Raw genomic sequence first — 22,671 nt, 5'->3', positions numbered from 1 at the left:
CTTAACAAAGCGTTGGCACTTCTTCCATGATGCAAAGGCTTACGTGACGTATACAGACTATAGAATAGAGCGGTGACTGCATCATGAATGCCCACCTCTGCAAGCACTCACAAAACTGAGAAAACAGAGAAAAGCTGAAGGAAAGCATCTCACAGGGCCAAAAAAAAAGAAAAGACAAAGCACCTGACAACTCAAGATACGATTCTGCACTGCAAGGTCAACTACGTTATATTACTTAGGCGAAACAATGAAAGAGTCAACTTAAAGGCACTGTTAGCTCATTTTATAAGAAGGTTGTTCTAAAGTGACGTTAGACTAATAAAAGTGCAGGGGTTTTTTTTCGTTTTATGCGAGCACCGTGGCTCCATGTTACTTAGCACTTCTGAAGTTTAACAGTCTCTTTTTATTTCCTACTTTCTTTATAAACATTTTTGGCTCAGTGTGAAAAGAACTGGACAGGTATTTAAACCTTTGTTGACCAATGGCCTAAATGCTGTGTTTGATGACAACGGGAGATTTGAAGATGCAATAAAAAAATTTTTTTTTTTTTTTAAATACAAAAACATTAACAAAACAAATTAAAAATGTCAACACTCTCATAACTCAGTAAAATGTTTCAATGTTACATATGTTCCTGGTATTATGTCGTAATTTAATTTGGCAAGATATAATTTAGCAGTGCAGTGGCTAGTGATAGCACATCTGCCCCACAATTCTGATATGTTTTTAAAACATATTTTTACAGGTTTACCCCTCGCACACACTTCAAACACATTTAATCCGATTAAAACACACTTTCTTTTTTTTTAAACAAATTGTTACTGTATTTGAACACATACAAAAATTTGCAAGCATAAAATGTCCAGAAAATGCTGTAGAGTACTGATAAGTGCCGTGTGGATGGCAGTAATGCCCAAGGCAGGGGCCACCAACGTGGACCCCAAGGACTTCATACTCTAAGAAGCATAGTAGCACCTGTTCTAAAAAAAATTGCTCACCAGTTATGGGACATTGTGACTTCCAATTGGAATGTTGTCGAAGTGATCATTTGAAAATGTAAATACTGATGTTTCCTACCTTATCATTGTTGATAATTATTGTGAGGAACCATTGTACTGTATTTATAATTTCTGATGTATCTGCGGCCAAAAAACAAAGCGTAAAGAGACTCCGTCGCCGAAAAGCAAGGGTGCAATCAATGAATGGGGGTGCTCATTGCTGCTTCTTCCTTGACAATCACGCCATGTTTTGGTGGTTTAATTTAAAAAAAAAAAACAATTAACAGTAGAGTACAGTGTACATGGCGCCTCAGAACCAGATGGAAGGTCACAGTTTTTCTGTTGCAGCGCGTCAGTAGATGTGTGGTTATTTGAATGTAAAAGTAGTAAAAACCTATTTTAAAAAAATAAGATCACTGTAAACTGCAGATTTCCGCAATATATTGTAGTTAGCAATATGGTCTGTAATGGCACAAACAAAAGATAATGTCGATTAATAATATCTGAATAGGAAATGCAAGACGATGTTATTTGTTATTATATCGGAATGAATGAATCATATCAATCAACACGCAAAGTACATCAGCGGTACAGTTTTCCTCAAAAAATAAAATAAAATACGAGAGCAATTTGCGGTCTAAACATCTGTCGTCACCTGGAATGAGTTGCTGGAGCGCTGCAGTGACGTTTGGACGCTACAGCTACAGTAAAAACGAATTTGTTGACTCAAGTCCCCTCCTCAATCTTCCACGTGCTGCTATGAAGGAGTCAGTGTGGAGGATGGAGAGGGCGTCTGCAGGGTGAAGTGCGTGCAGTGTTGGGGGAAATCGGTGTCAAAGGAAACTCCGGTTGGCGTGGCGATCCTACGCCAGCCTCCGCCATTGCAAGCTATCAAGATATATGGACATTAAAGCAGTTTAATGGAGAGCAAATAATAACATGTCTAACACCCATTTCAAACATGTCTGTGAACACACTCCTAAAAATGAGAGCATGGGGGAAAAAAATCCTCCTTGCTGATATTGAAGTTGGACATGAACACTTCCAAAACGACACTAAACATAAAACCAAGAGAAATACACAATATGTATTTAAAACGAACACACCATTGAGCCTTTCAGGCCGGTAGCTTAATGCTAATGCTAACAGATAATGGGAAACACCATTGCATGTAGCATCTCTCTGGTGGTGTTATAACACCTTTAAGCAACAGATATTTGAATAATCTGCGCAGAACAACTAATATTACTGATGATGAGGTGTGATGTCACCTCTTCTCTATGTATATCCATATCTCTGTATTACACTGCGGGCGGCACGGTGGGCTATTTCATTCTTTACACTCTATTTAATTATCATTACTGCATATTTTTATAAAGTACTGTATTATTAAAAGATTATTTGACATATGAGTGTTTTTATGTTTATTTTGAATTGTTTTGTTTACTTATATTATGCAAGCTGGCGGGCATCATTAATAACTAGCGAGAGGAGCAATCACATTCATTAAAGAATGTGTGTGTTACCGAGCTTAACATATCCACAGTATTTTATTTTATTTTTTTACTATTTGGATTATTTCTACTCAGCTTGTTTATTTCCAGTGATTTCCCTTCTCTAGAATTAAGGCCTACCTTGAAACGACAAGTATTATCCGTCATCTATCAAGCTTTACAAAGAGCCAACATCGTCGTGGGATTCACCAACTCAGAGACGTCCATCAGACTTGTACATATACTGTAGATTGACTATGCTTCGTCACTCCACAAGCTAAGTTTCCACTATTCTAGAGTTCAACTCTCCACTGGATGCTTGGCAACGTGTTAGGTGATGTAAGGCTTGCATGCGGCTGCTCGGTCGTGCTCCCAGCACACTGTCTTTGTCCGTATGTCAATGCCAGAACAAAGACGTTCGGGTGACTTTTACGCACTGTGCACCACATATCCATGGATTAATTTTTTTATTTTGGAGGAGGGATGGGGGCTGAAGAAGTGGAATTTGTTCAGTGTCGACATATGTTAGTGCATCGCCGGCAAACTGGCTATTGCGGACCATGGACAGCACAGATGTGGCATTTGCGCTTTTAAGACTTCCTGAGCAAAATCTACATATGCTACATCAGTTGAATATCTTCCTGCGTGTGCGTCGAACAAAAACAGTGACTTAATGAATTCAAAATACGCATTTTGATAAGACCAGTTAGGACGAGTAGTTGTTGTCCATACACGGTTTGTGCATGATCGCCACAAGAGTAGAAGGTATGAAACTTTGGATGTGAAAAGTGGTTATTTCGATATTTTGAAATCCAGTAGTTGTAGCAACATACATTTAGTATTTCAAAAGCAAGGCACGTTTAGATAAAACAATAAAGTAAAAATAATAATTTTGCTGCATGCTTTGAATGGGAATACGCAGCGCAATCTGGCGGCAAAGTATAAAACCTTGGAAAAGCCAGTTGTACAGTAGTGACGCTAATTATTTCAGTAGTAAGGCACACTTAACAAACAAAATATTGAAACAACTTCAAAACAAAAGTAACACCAGCTGGTAACGGAATATAGCTTGAAATATAAAGCTGCATGCTTTGAATGGAAAAAAGGAGCATCATCTAGTGGGCAGTAGACCAAATTGAAATCTTAACATTAAAGACTGCATTGGTTTGTGTTGAGATAAATGTGTGACAGCAAACTGCCAATATCAATGGTTTTCAATGGAACATTTTTTTTTTAATCTCAATTAACATGTCGGGTTTGTGTGTAGCCACAAAGATGATATTTTGTTTTATGAAAAACTGAATATTCCCTGGCAAATTCGACCTACATGCTATTTGAATTCATTCAAATGTCTCTAGGATTCCTTTGGGTTAAAGGGTGTGGCCCAATATTTTTGTCCCCTAGGTGTACAATTAAATCCTAACCTCAGTGATAAAGCATTTATTAATCCCGAGTCTTAATGTTGCTGTTTTTACACCTTTACACATCACACAAAGAGTTTGTTAAAGCATGCAGAGCAATATGGTCTGCCTTTGTCTTCCTTAAAGATTCCCTGGCTGAGCTGCTGCAGACAGAAGGCACACACAAAGTGCTCCGGGTGAAACTTGCTCTCCAGAGCCGAGATGCAGCGGCCCACGATGGGTTGATGGCAGCCGCCGCACAGAGTTCCCTGACGGGAGTGGAAGTGCGTCTGGCACAGCGGGCGGCCATCAAGCTCCATGAAGTGACTGTCAGAGAAGGGCTTCAGACAGTCCTGGAAGGGCAGAGGTGGCAAAAGGACTTAATACTCTGTACTTAAAGTAGAACAACTGATAGCTGTGTAAAAACAAATACTGATTCAACTCCTTATTTCATTAAACGTAAAACAAAGTACGGACTATTTAAAGATCCTGTATGTGAATTCAGAAATGTGTCTCTAAGTACATTATACATGCTTGAAGCTAATTGCTGAACAGATGCGGAGATAAAGCGTTAAAATGTCTATTTCAGTTTTCCTGTTTTTTGTTGTTGTTTTGTTAGTACATCTTCCCTTCAAATCGTTTGATGCCGTGGTCACTGTAGAGCGCCTTGTTGTTGGCCGCGAGTGTGTGCGCATCACTCAGAGGAAAAACGACAGAGCAAAGGGGAATTACATTTTTAAAAAGTCTCACTTGACAACCAATGTGTGGCTAGGGGCTTCGCGCTGGTGTGGCCACATTAGAGCGCCTCATCGTCGCAGTGAAAAGCACAGCGATGACCCGGTTGGATATTTTCCAGCCACTGGAGGCTTTAAGCAAATATATTTTCACAGATCAAACATGTTGGGAGGTTTAGGCATAAGGAAGGTACTAGACGAAGTAGCCCAAATATCTTTCCAGGTCGTAGGAAATATTTGATTGACAGTTGACAGTTGAAACTCCACTGCTCCTTTTTAATTGAGCTACAGTAGCAGTAGCGCCACATCTTGTGGTGAAATATACAATTTGAACCCTAAAAATCTAGTAGTACTAGCGACACACACATAATGTCAGTAGCAAGGCCCCCTTACAGAAAACAGTAGGAGTGAAATTCAGCTGCATGCTTAGAATGTAAAAAGGTACTACCATCTGGTGACAAAATAATAAAAAAATACTTTACGAGCCATTTAATTGTTACTGTCAATATACAATTCCTATTTTGATAACTTGGCACAATGAGGGGGGGAGGGGCAATAAGGCTTTTATGCTAAAAAATAATAATAATAATAATACATCTTACCTGTATGTGTTTTTTGTTTTTTTCCCCAGATTAAACAGAGATTTATTTATTTTTTTTTCACGCCAGATGTTTGTGGCTTTTAGGCACAGCACACATTCACCACTAATTGTTCTTGGGCCTAACCCAAAGCTCTCAATCAATTAAGCTCTCAACAGCGGTTTCCGTTAGCCCTCTCTATTTACCTCTTTTATTTCAATGTGTTTGAATGTGCTGAGAGTGAAAAAAGTAAGTGGTAGAAAGTGCAGATACGTAGTTAAAAATCTACAGTAAAAAATTACAATAACAAAGTATTAATAAGCATTTGCTCACCGCGCAGACGAAGCACTCCGGGTGCCACGTGCCGTTGGCTGCAGTCAGGTAGTTCTCCAACACTGACCCCCCGCAGCCTGCGCACTTGGGAGCAAAGAGGCGGTAGAAGTCCCTGGAGCAATAAGGCTTCCCGTCCTTCTCCAGGAAACCTTTGAACGCACATTTGCAGTGACCTCAGTGGCTGCTTTTTCAGAAGGCCGCTTGCACAGCTTTCGTCATGGTACCGTCATCGCCAAAGAAGTCTCCACAGTGTGCGCAGAAGAAGTGATCAGGATGCCATGTCTGGTCCAGAGCTGTCAGGATGTTCTGCCACACAAAATATCAACAAATGACTTATAATATCGCCATTACCAACTCTACAGTATTATGTTGGACTTTGTAGAGTTTACTGGACATTAATCCCCAATGACTGACTTTGGTATGCTGTATAACTCTATTGAGTGTGAGAAGTACAGTATTAAATGTGGAATAAAACTACATGAGACTCTAAATTGTCTGTAGGTGTGAAAGCTGGGATAGGCTCCAACTCACCCGTGATCACCCAAATGAATGGAAAAAAATAGGCTGTTTACATAACATATAACGTTGCTTATGTTGTCTTAGCTATGGTAGGTACTTATATATAAAGATTTTTAAAGCAGCAATAAGAGACGCTTGGCTTTCTGCTCATGTTAATGGCCGCATCAGCAAAGGCAAAACACACCTTTGCCAATTGGGAAAGTAATGGTTAGATGCTAAGTCATGCTAAAGAATGTGTATAAATATGAATGAAATCGGATTTTTCAAGAGTGAAGCAAAGTTTGTAGAAGCACTGCATACAGCTCTGTATAATATATATATATATATATATATATATATTATTTTTTTTTTTTTAAAGAAGTGCCTATATACTCAACAGTGATAACGAAATACTTTATCATTTCTAACTCATCTTACAAAACTAAGACTTTCCGTAACATGCACAAACAACCCAGGCCCTCCCTGACAGCCAAGATGTATGAATTCAATGTACTGCACTTCCTTGACACCAATAGCAACTTTCTAATGAGTCAGGGCTTTGGCGCTCAACAATGAATTGGTGAATAGCAAACTGCGAATAGGATGGGGTTCATTGCATTACGCCGCACTATTGTTGGTGATCTGGGGTTGTCATGGTAATGGCATAGATGTCCTATATTTCATATGTTCCTTTGTACAAGGCTTCCTCCCACATGCATGTTAGGTTCACTGAAGACTCAATTATCCATAGGAGTGAATTTTAGTTTTTTTTTTTGGTCAATATGTGCCCATTGTTGGTTTAATGTAGATGACTGCAAATGAATGACCTTTCACCTGCACAATGGGCCCTTTGCAGTAGGCGCAGCGCGGCGCGAAAAGCTGCTCGTAGTCTTTCCTGCAGTACGGACGTCCGTCCCTCTCGAAGTAGCCTGTGGTGCTCAGCTCCGTCTTACACACCGCACACACAAAGTGCTGCGGGTGCCACATTTCACCCATTGCTGTGATTATCTGAGCAAAACGGCACAGAAACAGTTCGTATGAGGCTCTGTCGAGGACATCTTTCAGGATTATGTCTCACACACACACACACACACACACACTATTGACATTATAATACACACAACTGAAACTCGATCACACGCACTACTGAATTTTTTCACTCACAGACACGAATGAAACATGCTCAGACACTACTGAAATACTCTCAGCCAACTGCGTCTTTTCACTCACACACTACTGAAACTTTGTTTTCCACTTGCTAGAACGTTGTCATACACACCGTGGAAATCTTTCCACTCACTCATACTACTGAAATGCTTTCACACACACTACTCTAATGATTTGGTTTAATACTCTCACACTTTACTGAAATGCGCTCACACACATTACTCACAAACGTACACTACTAAAATACTCTCATACATTTTTGGATGTGAGAACATATCAGTAGTGTGTGCGAGAGGTGATCCAAGATATTTCCCTGGCAACCACTTGAAAATTCAAGTCTACAGCAACACGTTGCCTTCCGTGTTGTTGGTTAGTGCAGCCTTCTAGTACCTTCCCCACAATAACTTTGTTACAGGCGGCACAGTGGCCCTTGGCTGCAGTGTGGACGCCGATCTTTTCCAAGTCAGTGCTCAGTCCTCCGAGAAGATCATCAATGCTGTCTGTGTCTTTGCTCCTTGCTGAAGCATTTGCATCTAAATCCCAATGTCCATCTTTTGTTCTCTTCTCAACAGACTGCTCCTGTAAAAGCGGTGAAGCCGCCGCATCCTGTGAGGACATAAGAGGACGGACATGAGGCGCTTGCTCAAAGGTCAGCTGAGGGATGGCGACATGGTGTCGCATTAGCGTGCTTATTGGAACAATGCTGCCCCCTTTTGATGAGAGTGGTAAAGTTCACACGTTCAGCCATCCGTCCATTCATTAACTGCTTATCAGGTGAGCTGGAGACTGTTCAGGATGACTTTTGGGTGAGAGGAGGGGGACACCCTGGACTGATTGCAAGTCACACTGAAAGGTCGGCGCTAAGGGTCAAACCCAGAACCTTTGACTGTCAGGTAGATGTGAAAAAATACAAGACTCACCTCTGATCCCAGGCTCATCAGATCTTGCAAAATTGAGTCCAGTTCTATGGTGGGTGAGTCCTGGGAAGCTCCCTGGAGAGGGGGTGACTCACTAAAACATCATAAGAGCCACAAACATTAGATACTCTAGTAAAGTTGATATAAAAAGTCTACACACCTCTGTTCAAATGCCAGGTTTGAGTGATACAAAAAAAAAGAAATATAACTGAAGGTTCTTTTGGTGATGAGCAGTGTTGTTTGTGCCAAGCTAAAATGTCATGCTCGTACTTTTGTTTTTGTTAGTTGTATTTAATGTCTTTACATGGCTAAGTTCATTGTACAATTGATTTATATAAAGAATATTACTTGACAAATCCCTGCCCAGGTAAAGGGTTCATGATGGATGAGCTCAAATATGATTGATGTCAACGGGCAAAGAAAAAAATTAAATAAATAAAAAAATAAAGTTCAAACAAGCCAGACCAGCGTCAACAAATGGATTGTGTTCAACTGTGGATGTTATATTTGTCTGTATTTAGATGAGTGCACACCTGAAAATTCCCAGGTAAGACCCCTTTTTAGTCTCAGCGCTGGCTGCAGCTGACACCTGCAGAAAAACAAGGAATAATAAAATAAACCAACAAAATATTCCGTTTTTCCTTTTAAACGATAATGTTTCAGGCGGCACGGTGGCCGACTGGTTAGCGCGTCAGCCTCACAGTTCTGAGGACCCGGGTTCAATCCCCGGCTCCGGCTGTGTGGAGTTTGCATGTTCTCCCCGTGCCTGCGTGGGTTTTCTCCAGGCACTCCGGTTTCCTCCCACATCCCAAAAGCATGCAGTTAATTGGAGACTCTAAATTGCCCGTAGGTGTGCATGTGAGTGCGAATGGTTGTCTGTTTGTATGTGCCCTGCGATTGGCTGGCAACCAGTTCAGGGTGTACCCCGCCTCCAGCCCGATGACAGCTGGGATTAGGCTCCAGCACGCCCGCGACCCTCGTGAGGAGAAGCGGCTCAGAAAATGGATGGATGGATGGATGGATGTTTCACTATTCAGTCCTGCAATTATTTACTTGTTGGTTGAGAGAGTGTCGAGATGAAGCAATGTTTTTTTAGGGATGAGCAAAGTATGGCTCTCGGGGTACATAAGCCTCCCGAACATTTACATTATCAAGAGTCCTGTAATATTTGTTGCATTAATCGAGCCATTTTTTTCTCTAAAAATGTGTTTATTCAAATGTAGTTATTCATTTTGTAAAGTGAAAATTAATGTAAATTGTAAATGTGGCACCACGGAGAAGAGTGTTGTTAACAATCCTGACAAATGTGAATGATTTCAAAAAAAAAAGATAATCACCTGATATATAAAATGAGGCTTCAATAATCATGAAAAATCGTTCTCGCCTCTCTCAGATGCTGTGGGCATGTCCGCTGAATATGATGAAACCACGCCCTGCTCCACTGTCAACTGTCAATCAAATATCACTTCTAACCCTGCTAAAAAAAAAAAACAGCAGACTAGCAAGGTGCTCACCAGCATATGCTGTTTTTGTTGTGTTTTCGTATTGGTCTTGGTGGTGTCACCAGCTACTAGCATGGCAACAACAGCATGCTGGTGACACCAGCAAGACCAGCAACGAAAACTGTTTTTAAAATGTGTTTTTCTTTAGCAGGGGCTGCCATTTAAGGTACTGCCATTAATCAGTTACCCCAGTGTCACAGCTCTTCCGCCTCGCCCCTTGACAATGCGTGCACTCACGGCCTACAACGAGGCGCTCTAAAGCCACCAGGGCCAGCGGACTATCCGACGGGAAGGTGCATATCATCACAATTGAGTACTACATAGTTCTCAGTCTTTGCACATTTTTAGCTACTATCTTTAAAAATGTAAATATGTATTTCGAAACAAATCTACAAATTTGCCCTGCGATTGGCTGGCGACCAATTCAGGGTATACCCCGCCTCTCGCCCGGATATAGCTGGGATAGGCTACAGCCCGCCCGCGACCCTAATGAGGATGAGCGGAACGGAGGATGAATGAATGAATGAGTGAATTTACAAATGTACTTTACACGATCTTTAATCATTAAATGAATGAATTATTAGAAAGCTGTGTTCAGTGTGAGTGGGATATTGTGCTTGCTTTACGTTTACCTCTCCAGAGGTTGCATGACTGCCTTCTGAAGCAGTCGGATTGAGGGCTAGCTCCTCCAAAAGCAAATCTGGAACACGATACAGCACGTTCAGACACTCACAAGGATTAATTTAAACGCTATAGTCTACACTTTCACCAAAACAATGGCACTTTTTGCAGCGTAAACAGTGTAACAGGTTGGTGTGATTATGTTTCCTGTGAAGCCTATCTTGGATTGCAAGAGATGTTTCTGTCATCTTTTTGAGGTTCCCTTGTGCAAACATTTCCTCAGGAAGTGATGTCAGAACTTTTTAGAGAAGTAAAATTTCCTAAAAGAATCTCGTGGGAATTATGTAACCCTGTTTATTTCACGCTTGGTGCACCTGTACAGATATTAATGATGGTATTAATCGAACAATGTTTGTTATGATGATTGTACGATACAGTTGTCAGTGGTGTGGAACTGCTCGGCATTATACTGACAGCTTTTGCAAATGTTTTTGCCATACTCATTTTGCTAAATATTACGTAATGTCATATTAGAAAGAACAACGAAAACAATCATGTTTATTGAATACCGCTGAGAATGTCAATCAAATGTGAGCATTATCAACTTTTTTAATGCATATTTTGGACCCATCTTTTTTTTTTCCATTGAATCTCATTAGGCTGTGAAAGTACACCATTAAGTTAGTCATTCGAAAACTGCAAGCAATTGTAAAAAAGACAACATTGACATTAGTGAGTGGGGGGAAACTACTTTTATGCGCTGTAGCATGTACATCGCCTATAAGACATGTTCTAAATCATGAGTATACATCGTTTTGCTTTAAACTCAGGGTCAACTGAGTTATTTGAGAATCACTGAAAATAACATTAGAAAGTTGCCTTACCGAGCTCATCCATGTTTCTCTCAGAATGAATCTGCATGAATGTTGTTTTCCTGCAACTGCGTTATTGCCAAAGTAACCGACCACAAGTCATATCTTCACTTCCTCTGTTGACATTTTTGAATTCAGACATTTCTTTTTCCCCCACTTAAACTCATCTCTTAGATGCACATATTGTGAAAGCCATCACACAAAAAAAGTGACCTAACTTAATAGTTTGACAGTTTAATAGAAAAATTGCCTGAGTCAGTTTTAACTTACTGTCACAATATCAGTTAAAAAAAAAAATAATAATAATAATTGTTTTTATTTTTTTTCTTTGTCTGTGCAGATTCTCAGTAATTCACATCATCTGTGGTAATCTGGGCCGATGACAGCTGGGATAGGCTCCAGCACGCCCGTGACCCTAGTGAGGAGAAGCGGCTCAGAAAATGGATGGATGGATGTGGTAATCTGCAAAGGTTTAAGGCAACTGGACTCTTCTTGTTTGTTGAGTTTGTGCTTTCAAAAAATGACTTGTACAAGAATGCTATAAGGATAATGCTTTTTACGTCAACCTTACCACCATGTTGCTGTGTGATCCATATAGAAACACCACACAAGAAAGGCCGCAACCAAAATTGTCATCTCGAATCACAGGACTTTCTTTGCTGCATTCATGTTTGATAAATATTTTAACATTTAAAAACGTAATTGAAAAAAAAAGAGTGTTTTATTTACGAATATATTTGGGGTATTTTATATTATATTAGTTTATTATATCACTTTAAAGGTTCTTTTATCACTTGGAATCAACATCTTGAAGCAAAAAACAACCATGAATAATTCCAGAGCCTGCAGTGCATGCATAAAATAAAATATTTTCCTTTTAATAATATTTTAATCAGTTCAGTAAAAGGAGAACTTTTAAGAAACTGTTTGGCCACAATATGGCAGAAGTCACATTGCCAAAGCGTCACTACCTCGCACCACTGTAGTCAAGACCATTAGCACTGCAAACAGGGGTGGTTCTTATTTCGTCCCGATTTATTTTATCAGCGAAAAAATATTTTAGGAAGTCTTTTTGATTGTGAGAGTTTTTCTTGTCATTATATATGGAATACCTCCAACAACTAGACGTAAATAGGAATTTCTACACGTTACGAATGTATTAACCTACTGGGATGGGTTCATCCATACCGGAAGTGTCCGTGTTTACAGCAAGTTAGCATAGTGGAGATGATCCTCATTCGTTTGCTTTCGTTTTTGTAAACAACAACTCGACCTTTTATTCTACTCGCTTGAATTAATAAGTGTTATAAAGCGCCGTATGGTGGTTTGGACGCGGTCCGGGCTACAGAGCGAGACGGAGCAATGGCCAGCTAGCAAGGAAACTAACGAGGCTTGGCTAACGTCTTCCCCGTTCCCAGTGGAGTCCAGCAGGTAAATGGTGGTGCCTGCACCGAAGTCAGGCGAATAGACCACTACACCATCAGTGACTTTTAATAAATCTAGTTATTTAAATTTAATGTTTTCAATCCACTACGGCAGGGGTGTCAAATTCATTTTCGGCGTCGGGCCACTTCATAATTAGGATTTGGCTCAGAGGGCCATGCACATGAATGTGAACAATCATAAATGGAATGATGACATATACACAACTGTTTCTACATTGTGCATTAGTGTATAAACTGTAAATACAGTATTTAAAAACAAATCAGAAATAGAAAATAGGGTTAGTATGTAACTATTGTTCAGTTTATGTTAACAAGGGATTTGGTGAAAGCAAATGCTTTAAATATCTGTTAAATGTTTACATTGTGGAACAGATTTTCTGCCAAAATAAAAAGAACAAATAAATTTAGTAGAGTTCCAACAATTAATCGAAAACTAACTGATTATCAAATTAATTGGCAACTATTTTGATAATTGATTAATTGTTTCGCACCGAGTTTAATTTACATCTGTCCAAATCCTGGGAATTTCATCCTCTTAACATTAAATATTCTCCAATTTCTGTAGTCCTCCATGAAAGCAGACTGATTATCTTTGTGTCAAATCAAAACAAGACATTTGCAAACATCTGCTTTTACTTTGGAAAACAATGAGCAACATGTTTGCCGATTTTCTGATGGATGTTACGGGCCAAGCCAGTAACAGAATCGGAATTAATTTAACTGAACTGTCAATTTTGAAATAATGTCTTGTTTTTTAATAAAGAGCTCAAAATGAAAGTTTTTTTTAAAAACGGATTCTTTGATTAATCAAAAAACATTATTTGCAGATTATCCATCCATCCATCCATTTTCTGAGCCGCTTCTCCTCACGAGGGTCGCGGGCGTGCTGGAGCCTATCCCAGCTCTCATCGGGCAGGAGGCGGGGTACACCCTGAACCGGTTGCCAGCCAATCGCAGGGCACATAGAAACAAACAACCATTTGCACTCACAGTCATGCCTACGGGCAATTTAGAGTCTTCAATGAACCTACCATGCATGTTTTTGGGTTGTGGGAGGAAACCGGAGTGCCCGGAGAAAACCCACGCAGGCATGGGGAGCACATGCAAATTCCACACAGGCGGGGCCGGGGATTGAAGCCCGGTCCTCAGAACTGTGAGGCAGACACTCTAACCAGTCGTCCACCGTGCTGCCTATTCACAGATGAATTGATTATTAAAATAATCCCTCAGGTGTGGTGCAGTGGAAGGTGAGTGGCCATGGGCGCCGAGAGCAGCGCCGTGCGCAGCTGCACGCTGGAGGAACCCCTCCTGAGCCTGCCCTTCGGTCTCACCATGTTCTCGGCGGTGCTCCAGGACGGAAAGGTTGCTTCCGTGTTTGTTCACAAGCGCGGCAATGAAGATAAGGTCAATAAAGCGGCTAAGGTATGTTTATTTAAAAAAATAAAAAATAAAAAATGTTCACCACCCCATTCCAGCTGTTGAACCCACGGTTACGGTATTAACACAGTGCAGCGGGTCCTTGGTTTACGAGGCAGTTCTGTTCCTAGGGCGGTAACCTAACCTGAATTTGTACACAAGGCGGAAAGTGCCCGAATCACTAACTTGGTCATATTCGCAGAATTGCATATAGTCTTTTGGAGGCCCAAGGAAAACCCTGTCATGGGGCCCTTCGTGTCTGTGTACTGCAAAGATTTTGAATATTACCGTAATTTCTCTTGTATAATTCAAATTTTTTTTCCCCAAAAAATTGCCAAAAGTCAATAGTGTGCATTATACATAAGTGTAGGGGAACATGAAAACAAACTTTTACATTTTCTAAATGTATGCTGCCATCTAGAGTTTATGAAAAAGCTGTACACTTTCATTCCTGTATGCCACTGCCACCTAGAGGTTATAAAAACGGTGTAGCCTACATTTTCATTCCAATATGCCAGGGGTACGTATGACTGCATATATGTACAGTTGTGCTCATACGTTTACATACCCAGGCAGAATTTGTGAAATATTGTTTTGTTTTTGTTTTTTTTAAATACAACCATCATTAATTGCTTTATGGTTATGTTTTGTTTAAAGATATTGCTTTTCTGAAATGCTTTTTCAGTTTAATTTGAATTCCATTAAAATTAAATAAAATATGTTACACCTGGTCCTTCATGTTGTCTTTAAAGAATTGTACACATCAAATAACAGTCGGCCTGTGAATTTTAAAATAAGGGCAAGTAAATGGAAAGTATTGCGTGTTCAAAAAAAATACAAAATGAACATAATACTACGTTTTGATCATATGGGTAGAAGCAAAATCATGCATTGTAAAAATGCATTGTACATAGGTAGAAGGGTTTTCCAGAATTTTTAGTTCAACTTTGCGTATTATACAGGGGTGGGCATTATACACGAGAAATTACGGTAATGTTTATTATCAACCAAAAAATTTTATTTTGAGAAAAATCTAGATAAGTCCTTAAAATCTTTCTTGAGAATTATTAAGTCCAACAAGAGACAGAAACTGGACCTCGAGGAGGTTCTGAGCCCAAATAATGTATTCTAAAAAATTCAAATTAATTTTCGAGCATCTCCCGGAAGAGGCGACTATACAGTGAGCCAACGTGGTCTTATATACAAAGTATGACCTTGTACTTTGCTAGCGTTTCCCACTGCATGTGTTGATAACATTTAATATAGCCTCACACCTGCCATTGGCTAAAATGTGAGAACAGCATTCACGTGTGATAACTTGTGCTTTTCTTAAAGTTCTCACTGTGTGTACTGATAAGATTGTATTTAAGATTGTATTTAACTAGCCGTCTCAATATGCGCATCTGCACACGTGTGCGCTAAGGGGGCTTCCAGTACTTGGCTCATGTCTTTCACAGCAAAACCACTCAATCTGCTTTATTGCTACACTTCTAGACTTGACGTTGACCTTGAAGCTAAACAGCCAAGTCTGATAACACTGGAATCTCAGCTCCTCAGGCATGAAGTTTTTTTTAAGGTCCCTTTCCATCAAAATCCAAATAGTAAAAGAAATAGTACAGACACGTCCAAACAGTTTTATAATAAACCTATAATAAGTCACTCAGTCATCTAAGTCTACAGTTCTTAATGCAATGAAACTGACATCTGCCACAGCACCTGAAGACCCTGAGGCACCCGTGCCTGTTGCGCTTCCTGTCCTGCTCAGTGCAGGACGGCAGCGTCCACCTGGTGACGGAGCGCGTCAAGCCTCTGGAGTTGGTGCTGGACAGCCTGTCCCCCGAAGAGATCTGTGCGGGAATCTACGACCTCTTGCAGGCAATCGTCTTTCTGCACGAGAGAGTGAGCCAGCTACCGCTGTCGCTAGAGAAACAGTATTGAAAAAATATATATATACATTGGATGTTTGCTTACCTGTCGTCCTGAACCGCCAGGGTAAATCAAGCCACAACAACGTGTGCATCTCGTCTGTATTTGTCAGTGAAGATGGACATTGGAAATTAGGAGGGATGGAGACAGTCTGCAAGTTCTCTGAAGCAACTCCAGAGGTAGGATGACACACCTCGAAGCGGACATATAACAAGCAAAAAATCAAAACCGTGCGACGGCTCATAACTCTGCAGACTCGTTAAGTGGGTGCGCTTTTGAGTCAAGGTACCACTGTACTTTACTTTTTGAACTGCCTTTGTCAGAAAATATGTCTTTAAGCAAGCAGTTCCGATTTTGGTCTTATTGTTACGTCTCAGCTGGGTAAATTTAATTAACACAGTCCTCACACTGAGGAAACGGAGCAGCAACACAAGACAGACAATATACAGTAACATTACTTACAGGCATGTATTCTTTAGCTTCTGTGAAAAACTACTAATATTACTGCAGTTTACCGAGTCACTTAGTTGTGAACGCTCTTCTTCATGTATCATGTATTTCTGTCTTATACTGCCCTCTGGTGACCAAGACAGGACGCGCAATATGTCAATGAGCATTTGAGTAGCAAATCACGATGCACAAACTGTTTAATTCTTTACCGATGTTATTACAATGTTTTTATTAAGTATAATAAATACTGTAGAGGGCTTTTTTTTATTATGAAAAATGTTTAAAAAATTGGGGAGCTGGAACAAATTGTGATTTCCATTTATTTCAATGGAGGCAGATGATTTGAAATAAAAGCATTGTATGTACAGTATGTGTATATGTGTTTGAAAATAAACATGTTGCCGTCAAATTTTAACGTCAAGTATGATGCGTGATGTTCTTCTCAGTTTCTTGTGAGCATTCAGAGCGTGAGAGATGCCAGCTGTGTTCCTCCAGAGGAGCAGGTCAGCATATCGAACACACCCCTTCGCAGTCATCACAATGAAGAAGACTTTTATATATTTTTTTGGGTCCTAAAGATATTTGTTGTTTTCAGGTAGAGGGCTTTAAAATGCTTCCAGATAAACACGCCCACTCCCGAGACTGTTACTCTTTTGGCTCCATGCTCGAGGCTCTCCTGCCTCTGTTGAATGGTTACGGTGAGTAAAATGACGGCACACCTCATTAATAAACTAAATATGTCTTCACAATAAACGCGTTCATCCCTCTTTGTGCAGTGTCGCAGGAGCTGTCCGACAGTCTGAAAAAGACGCTGCAGGCGGGCCCGCTGAACTCTGACCCCTCTCGTCGGCCTTACCTCAGCTCCCTGCTGAGTCATGATTTTTTCAGGTGCGTTCGAGGTCGCGTTGTTGTCGCTTGCCGAGCTGCTATTTGTTTAAACACGCAGCACGCTTGTTGTTCTGCGCAGGAACGACTTTCTGGAAGTGATGAACTTTCTGACCAGCCTCACGCTCAAGACGGAGGAAGAAAAAAATGAGTTCTTCAAGTGAGGCACAAAAGATTTTTTATTTTTTTTTGCGTGGTTGAAATTCATTTGGGGGAAACACGATGTGCTAGTGCTTAGCACGTCTGCCTCACAGCTGTGAGATCCCAGGTTTGAATCTTTAACTATAAATAATCGAGCATTCGCACCTATGGACAAGTCAGTCTTCGGTTAACATGCATGTTTTAGGCAGGTAGGAGGAAGGCGGAGAACCTCCAAACTTGTGAGGCAGACTTGTTAACCACCCGTCGACTATGCTGGCCTAATAGTCATTTGAAGTTTATTTGGACATATATCTGGTTTTTTTTTTTTTTTCCCCATTTGTGCAGATTCCTTCTTGACAGAGTCCAGAGCCTCCCCGAGGAACTGACCGCTGCACGTCTCGTCCCCAAACTCCTCAACTCCCTGGTGTTTGCCGAGCCGACGGCCGTCAAAAGCTTCTTGCCACATCTCCTTAAGCCAAAGAAAGGTAAGACATGACGCTATGAGGAATTCATTTACCAAAATTATTTACTCTCCTCTCGTCTGCTGGGACAGGTTGCAGTAGCGGCGATGAATGCCTGCTGTCTGTGGCCCTTTACCGCAAGCACGTCATCCCACAGCTGCTCAAGCTCTTCAAAGTCAACGAGGAACACGTGCGGATGGTGCTGTTAACGCACATCCACATCTACGCTCAGTTCTTCTCCCATGAGGAGCTGAAGATTCAGATCCTACCTCAGGTACACTGTGACTTTCATGAGGTCGATTTCTTTTGGAAGAAGAGAGGACAGATAACACAATAAGAATCCACAGTGGATACCCCCAAACTCCTTTTTTTTTTTTCTTTTTCTGCTTTTCTTTTTTGGGGGGGAAGCAAGTTATTTTTTCTTTTTTTTTTTTTTTCAATGCAATTCTAATGGGCGTCAAGTTATTTTTTCTTTTTTTTTTTTTCAATGCGATTCTAATGGGTGTCAATTATACACTGTTTTTCACTATACGCTGACCTATCCCCCGCGAATAGCAGGGGTCCATTTTATGGAATATATGTTGTCTTTCATGATAACTGGCTTCTTGCATAGTTTTAACAAAACGACCATTCAAAGTAAGCTACAAAGTCAAAAAAGTCCACGTTACATAATTAATGTCATCACTCCTCTTGCCAGTTTTTCATGATAAATGGCGACAAACGCAAACATTTTCCGTCTGTAGGTTTTGCTTGGAATGAGAGACACCAACGACGCTCTGGTTGCCATGACGCTGCAGAGTCTGGCCGTGTTGGTGCCATTGCTAGGGGCTCAGGTGGTGGTCGGAGGAGAGAGAACCAAGGTCTTTAAACGCACCACTCCCAAGTTCACCAGGTCGGCAGAGGCCACGCCGGAAAGTAGGTCGACACTGCAAAGGGCACCCAGTTTAAGATTCCAGTTTGGAAGCTGACCGTTTATTTTCTCATTGTAGCGTCACCCGTCCACATCATTGGAGGCTCCTATCCTCAGATAGAGCAGCCTTCCAAGGTTTTGAATTTGTTCCCCAGACCGCCGGAAGACCTCCTTCAGGGCAATGCGAGGCGATTTTGGGGGAAAAGCGAGAGTTCAAGAAACTACAGGCTGGAGCCGACATCAGGTGTGGCAACGTTTTGTGGACATTTTTTAAAAAACTGATCTTATCGAATGTTTTCGTCACAGGTCACATGTACATTGCACATCTTCGTACATAGACATTCAGTAACCTAGGTGACAGTAATACAGTATGGAGACGACAAACAAGGAGCAAAACAGGCAGTACCTGAACATTCAAGAATAGTTCTACAATCCTGAAATAATGTTTTAATAATGGAAAATGAATTTTTATCTGATTAAACTGTCAAATAATCTGTAATCTAATCTAAAAATATTTGCTAGCTGCAGCCGTGCTGTTTATAATCATGAAAAATAACACTGTAATGTATAAAAACATAAAAGAGAATGTAAAGAAATATACTGTTTTTCTGAAGTGTAACAGGCAGGTGTCTTTGTTTTACAGGCATCAGTAAACCGACGTCCCTGCCCTTAAATGGCTTCCGTCAGCTCGGTGACACGGACACTTCCAGCCCCGAAGAGGCAGCACACTCGCCCAAAGGCCGCGGGGAGGACTGGCCCGACTGGAGCGATCCAGACGACGGCGAGGACCGAAAGAGCCAGCCGGTCCGGATCCTCATCGAGGCCTCGGATCCGGCCAGCAGAACGTGCCAGGCTGTAGGAGAAGCTGAAGAAGAGCCTTGGGATGACTTTGAGGAGGAAACTGAAGCCACCAGCGATGCCTCCCCTGCAGCTGCAGCTGCAGTTGTATTCACCACGCCTGCTGGAAAACAAACCGCCGAGCCACTAAGACTGGGATTTTCCAAACCCCTGAAACTGATCTCAATGGCACGACCGGCCAATCGACCGCCAATGGACCCCAAGCCCGCTGGGACGCAGAACCGCGGGGGCTCGGAGATCTCGGGGAGGAGTTCACCATCAAGGTAAAGAAGAAGCAGCAGCAACAGGAAGTAGACCCAGAGCTGGATTTGTTTGCGGACATGGTGCCGGAGATCAAGATGTCCTCGCCGGCTCTGCTCACACTTAATAGCGCGGGTGGCGACGCGGGACTGACGTCAAACAACTCTGCTGTCGACACGACGACAACAATGCTGTCTGCCAAGTTTGCTGCCGCCAGCGTGACTGAGGTGAGTGCACAACACGGTGTTTGTTAGACCAGGTGATTCCCAACCACTCAGCCGTGAGACGTCATGCGTTGTGCTGCTGGAAATGAGCCGGTTTTACCTTTTTATCCCCCCATTTAATCTTGAAAGGAAATTATTTATTTGCTACAAATAATGTATCTTTCTTCATCCATCTATGCCAGCGACGTGTAGTGACGGGCATAACAATATCAAATGCTCTTCCATGAGATGGCAGAAGGTCCAATTGACCAGTGGATCCAGTTGTTGCCAAAATAGCTTTATGTTCAACTAAACAGGCCCAGATTTCACACTGTTTATTTGTGGGTAAATTGAGACAAGATTAGCATTATTTCAGCATATAATGTATACCGTCCATATCGTATGTAAAAGATTACATCTAATTCGTTGAACCGCCTGTTACTTTTCCCTCGAGAGGGAAGAATTGTTAAATTTAGGTGAGGCATAAATTTCTTTCAGAGCACGACGCACCCGATGATTAATTTAGGCATCTATTAAAGTGGTAGTCACTGATCATAAATCATCTGTTAAGGATTTTTGGATTAAACAAGACTTCCTTTTAGGTATTAAAACCATGTACGGATAACAAGGTGAACATGGTGAAGTAGTGGTTTCTGCCCCACAATCCAGAGGTCCAAGTTTTGAATCTGGATTCCAGTCTTCCTGTGTTTGTGGAGTTAGAATGTTCTCCCCATGTGCTCCGGCTTCCTCCGACAATCCAAAAAGATTCATGTTAGGTTAAGTGAAGGCTCTATATTGTCCCCAGGTGTAATTGTGCATGTGAATGCTTGTTTGTCTACATGTACGCTGCAATTGGCTGCGCGACCCTGATGAGGCTATTAAAAAAAATAATCATAATGGATGGCCGGATGAAGCACACACAGAAATGTCATATTTAACACATTATATAAACAGAGGCTGTAGGAAACGCGATTGGACAGAAACAAACAAATCGGCCCGACCACTGAAAACGTGTCTTTCTGTTTCACAGGCTGAAGCAGACGGTTGGGACGATGGGGACGACCTCAACTGGGAGGACGACAACGGCTGGGGATGACATTTATCCGGAACCAATGATGGCACACTTCCCTGCCCTCCCAAAAAAGAAACACTTATGATGTACCAACTCAGATTATTATTTTTTTGACTCAAGAACAATGACTTGCCTGCTTGTTCATTCAGCTGGAAGGAATCAATGCTGATCAGGCAGGTGGGGGATGTAAATGAAGCCATTTTTAATTGCTTGCCAACTGACAAGAATGATGATGACGGAACATACGAGGTGAAAAAAAATGGTGTTATGTGCCAACTTTGCTAAGGGTAAAAGGGTTTGATGCCCAGAAGGCCTGTTGCACTTTGAATGAATGTGAAGGGCATTAGATTAATTTATTAGTGGCTTTTTGGAGGGGTTGCTAGTGAAATAAAGAGTTACCTGTACAGAAACTTGATTTTCCTTCTCTTTTTGGCCTTTTTAAACTGTTCGATGAATTGGTCAATATTCTTTTTTTTAATTTTGGGGTCATATGAAAGTAGTTATAAAAACTCAATAATAGAGTCATCGCAATAAATTGGAATAATTAGTTATTTCAGTTGTTCAATCAAAAAGTAAACAATGTACAAATTCATTAAACATACAGGAATATATTTCAATTGCTATATATATATATATATATATATATATATATAATATTTAAACAATATTTCACTCTATAGTACAGGGTTCCTACCCGTTTGGGATTTTAAAATTCCACTTTTTTCAAATCCTAATTTCCAAATTTCTCTGTAGACTTGATAATAATTTGTGACCTTACTAAATAGATGCATAGCATTCTGATTTGTTATATTCCTGTTTAGAAATCCTACTTTGAAACGCTAACCCTTTTGAAACCCTAACCCTGTTTTAAAACCCTAACCGTCTTGAAACCCAACTGCTAATTTAAAACCATAAGCCTGTTTTGAAACCCTACTTTTAAACCCTTACTCTGTTTTGAAACCCTAATTTAAAACCCAAACCTTGTTTTGAAACACGAGTTTGAAACCCTAACCCTGTCTTGAAATCCTACTTGGAAACCCAAACCCTGTCTTGAAACCCAACTTTGAAACTCTAACCCTGTTTGAAACCCTAATCCTGTTTTGAAACCCTACTTTGAAACCCTAACCCTGTTTTAAAACCGTACTTTGAAACCCTTACCGTGTTTGGAAACCCTACTTCGAAACACTTACCCTGTTTTGAAACCCTTACCCTGTTTTGAAATCCTAATTTGAAACCCAAACCTTGTTTTGAAACCGTACTTTGAAACTGAAACCCTACCCCTGTTTTGAAACTGTACTTTGAAACCCTTACCGTGTTTGGAAACCCTACTTTGAAATAATTACCCTGTTTTGAAACCCTTACCCTGTTTTGAAATCCTAATTTGAAACCCAAACCTTGTTTTGAAACCCTACTTTGAACCCTAACCCTGTCTGAAACCCTAATCCTGTCTTGAAACCCTACTTGGAAGACCTAATCCTGTCTTGAAAACCTAACCCAATTTTGAAACCCTATTGGGAAGCCCAAACCCAGTTTAGAAACGCGACTTTGAAA

At 40.9% G+C, this 22,671-nt stretch overlaps 2 protein-coding genes across 3 annotated transcripts; one reads left to right on the top strand and one right to left on the bottom strand.

Moving 5' to 3' along the window:
• Positions 1-1,901: 1,901 nt before the first annotated feature.
• Positions 1,902-11,215, bottom strand: lpxn (leupaxin). 2 transcript variants are annotated; one of them, XM_061684469.1, is made up of 9 exons: positions 11,126-11,203; positions 10,253-10,320; positions 8,652-8,707; positions 8,122-8,212; positions 7,592-7,807; positions 6,869-7,042; positions 5,761-5,842; positions 5,537-5,685; positions 1,902-4,244 (listed from the first exon to the last, which is right to left on the bottom strand). In XM_061684469.1, the coding sequence occupies exons 1-9, from the start codon at positions 11,160-11,162 to the stop codon at positions 3,978-3,980; spliced, it is 1,140 nt and encodes a 379-aa protein (XP_061540453.1). In that variant the 5' UTR covers positions 11,163-11,203; the 3' UTR covers positions 1,902-3,977. The 2 variants fall into 2 exon arrangements, with proteins under 2 accessions (XP_061540453.1, XP_061540454.1); XM_061684470.1 differs by lacking the exon at positions 10,253-10,320 and having other exon boundaries at positions 11,126-11,215.
• A 1,092-nt stretch (positions 11,216-12,307) lies between these two features.
• Positions 12,308-21,530, top strand: scyl3 (SCY1-like, kinase-like 3). The gene is given in 15 exon segments (XM_061683453.1): positions 12,308-12,544; positions 13,789-13,980; positions 15,688-15,873; positions 15,966-16,079; positions 16,797-16,853; positions 16,946-17,048; positions 17,127-17,238; positions 17,318-17,395; positions 17,722-17,861; positions 17,930-18,111; positions 18,581-18,752; positions 18,827-18,991; positions 19,391-19,834; positions 19,837-20,072; positions 21,079-21,530. Coding segments are annotated over 14 exon segments (2,220 nt in total). The 5' UTR covers positions 12,308-12,544; positions 13,789-13,815; the 3' UTR covers positions 21,145-21,530.
• The last annotated feature ends 1,141 nt before the right edge of the window (positions 21,531-22,671 follow it).

This window comes from Phycodurus eques, chromosome 8 (genome assembly GCF_024500275.1).
Source record: "Phycodurus eques isolate BA_2022a chromosome 8, UOR_Pequ_1.1, whole genome shotgun sequence".
In the NCBI taxonomy this organism is placed as follows: Eukaryota; Metazoa; Chordata; class Actinopteri; order Syngnathiformes; family Syngnathidae; genus Phycodurus; species Phycodurus eques.
This window is presented reverse-complemented; position numbering and strand designations above follow the sequence as displayed.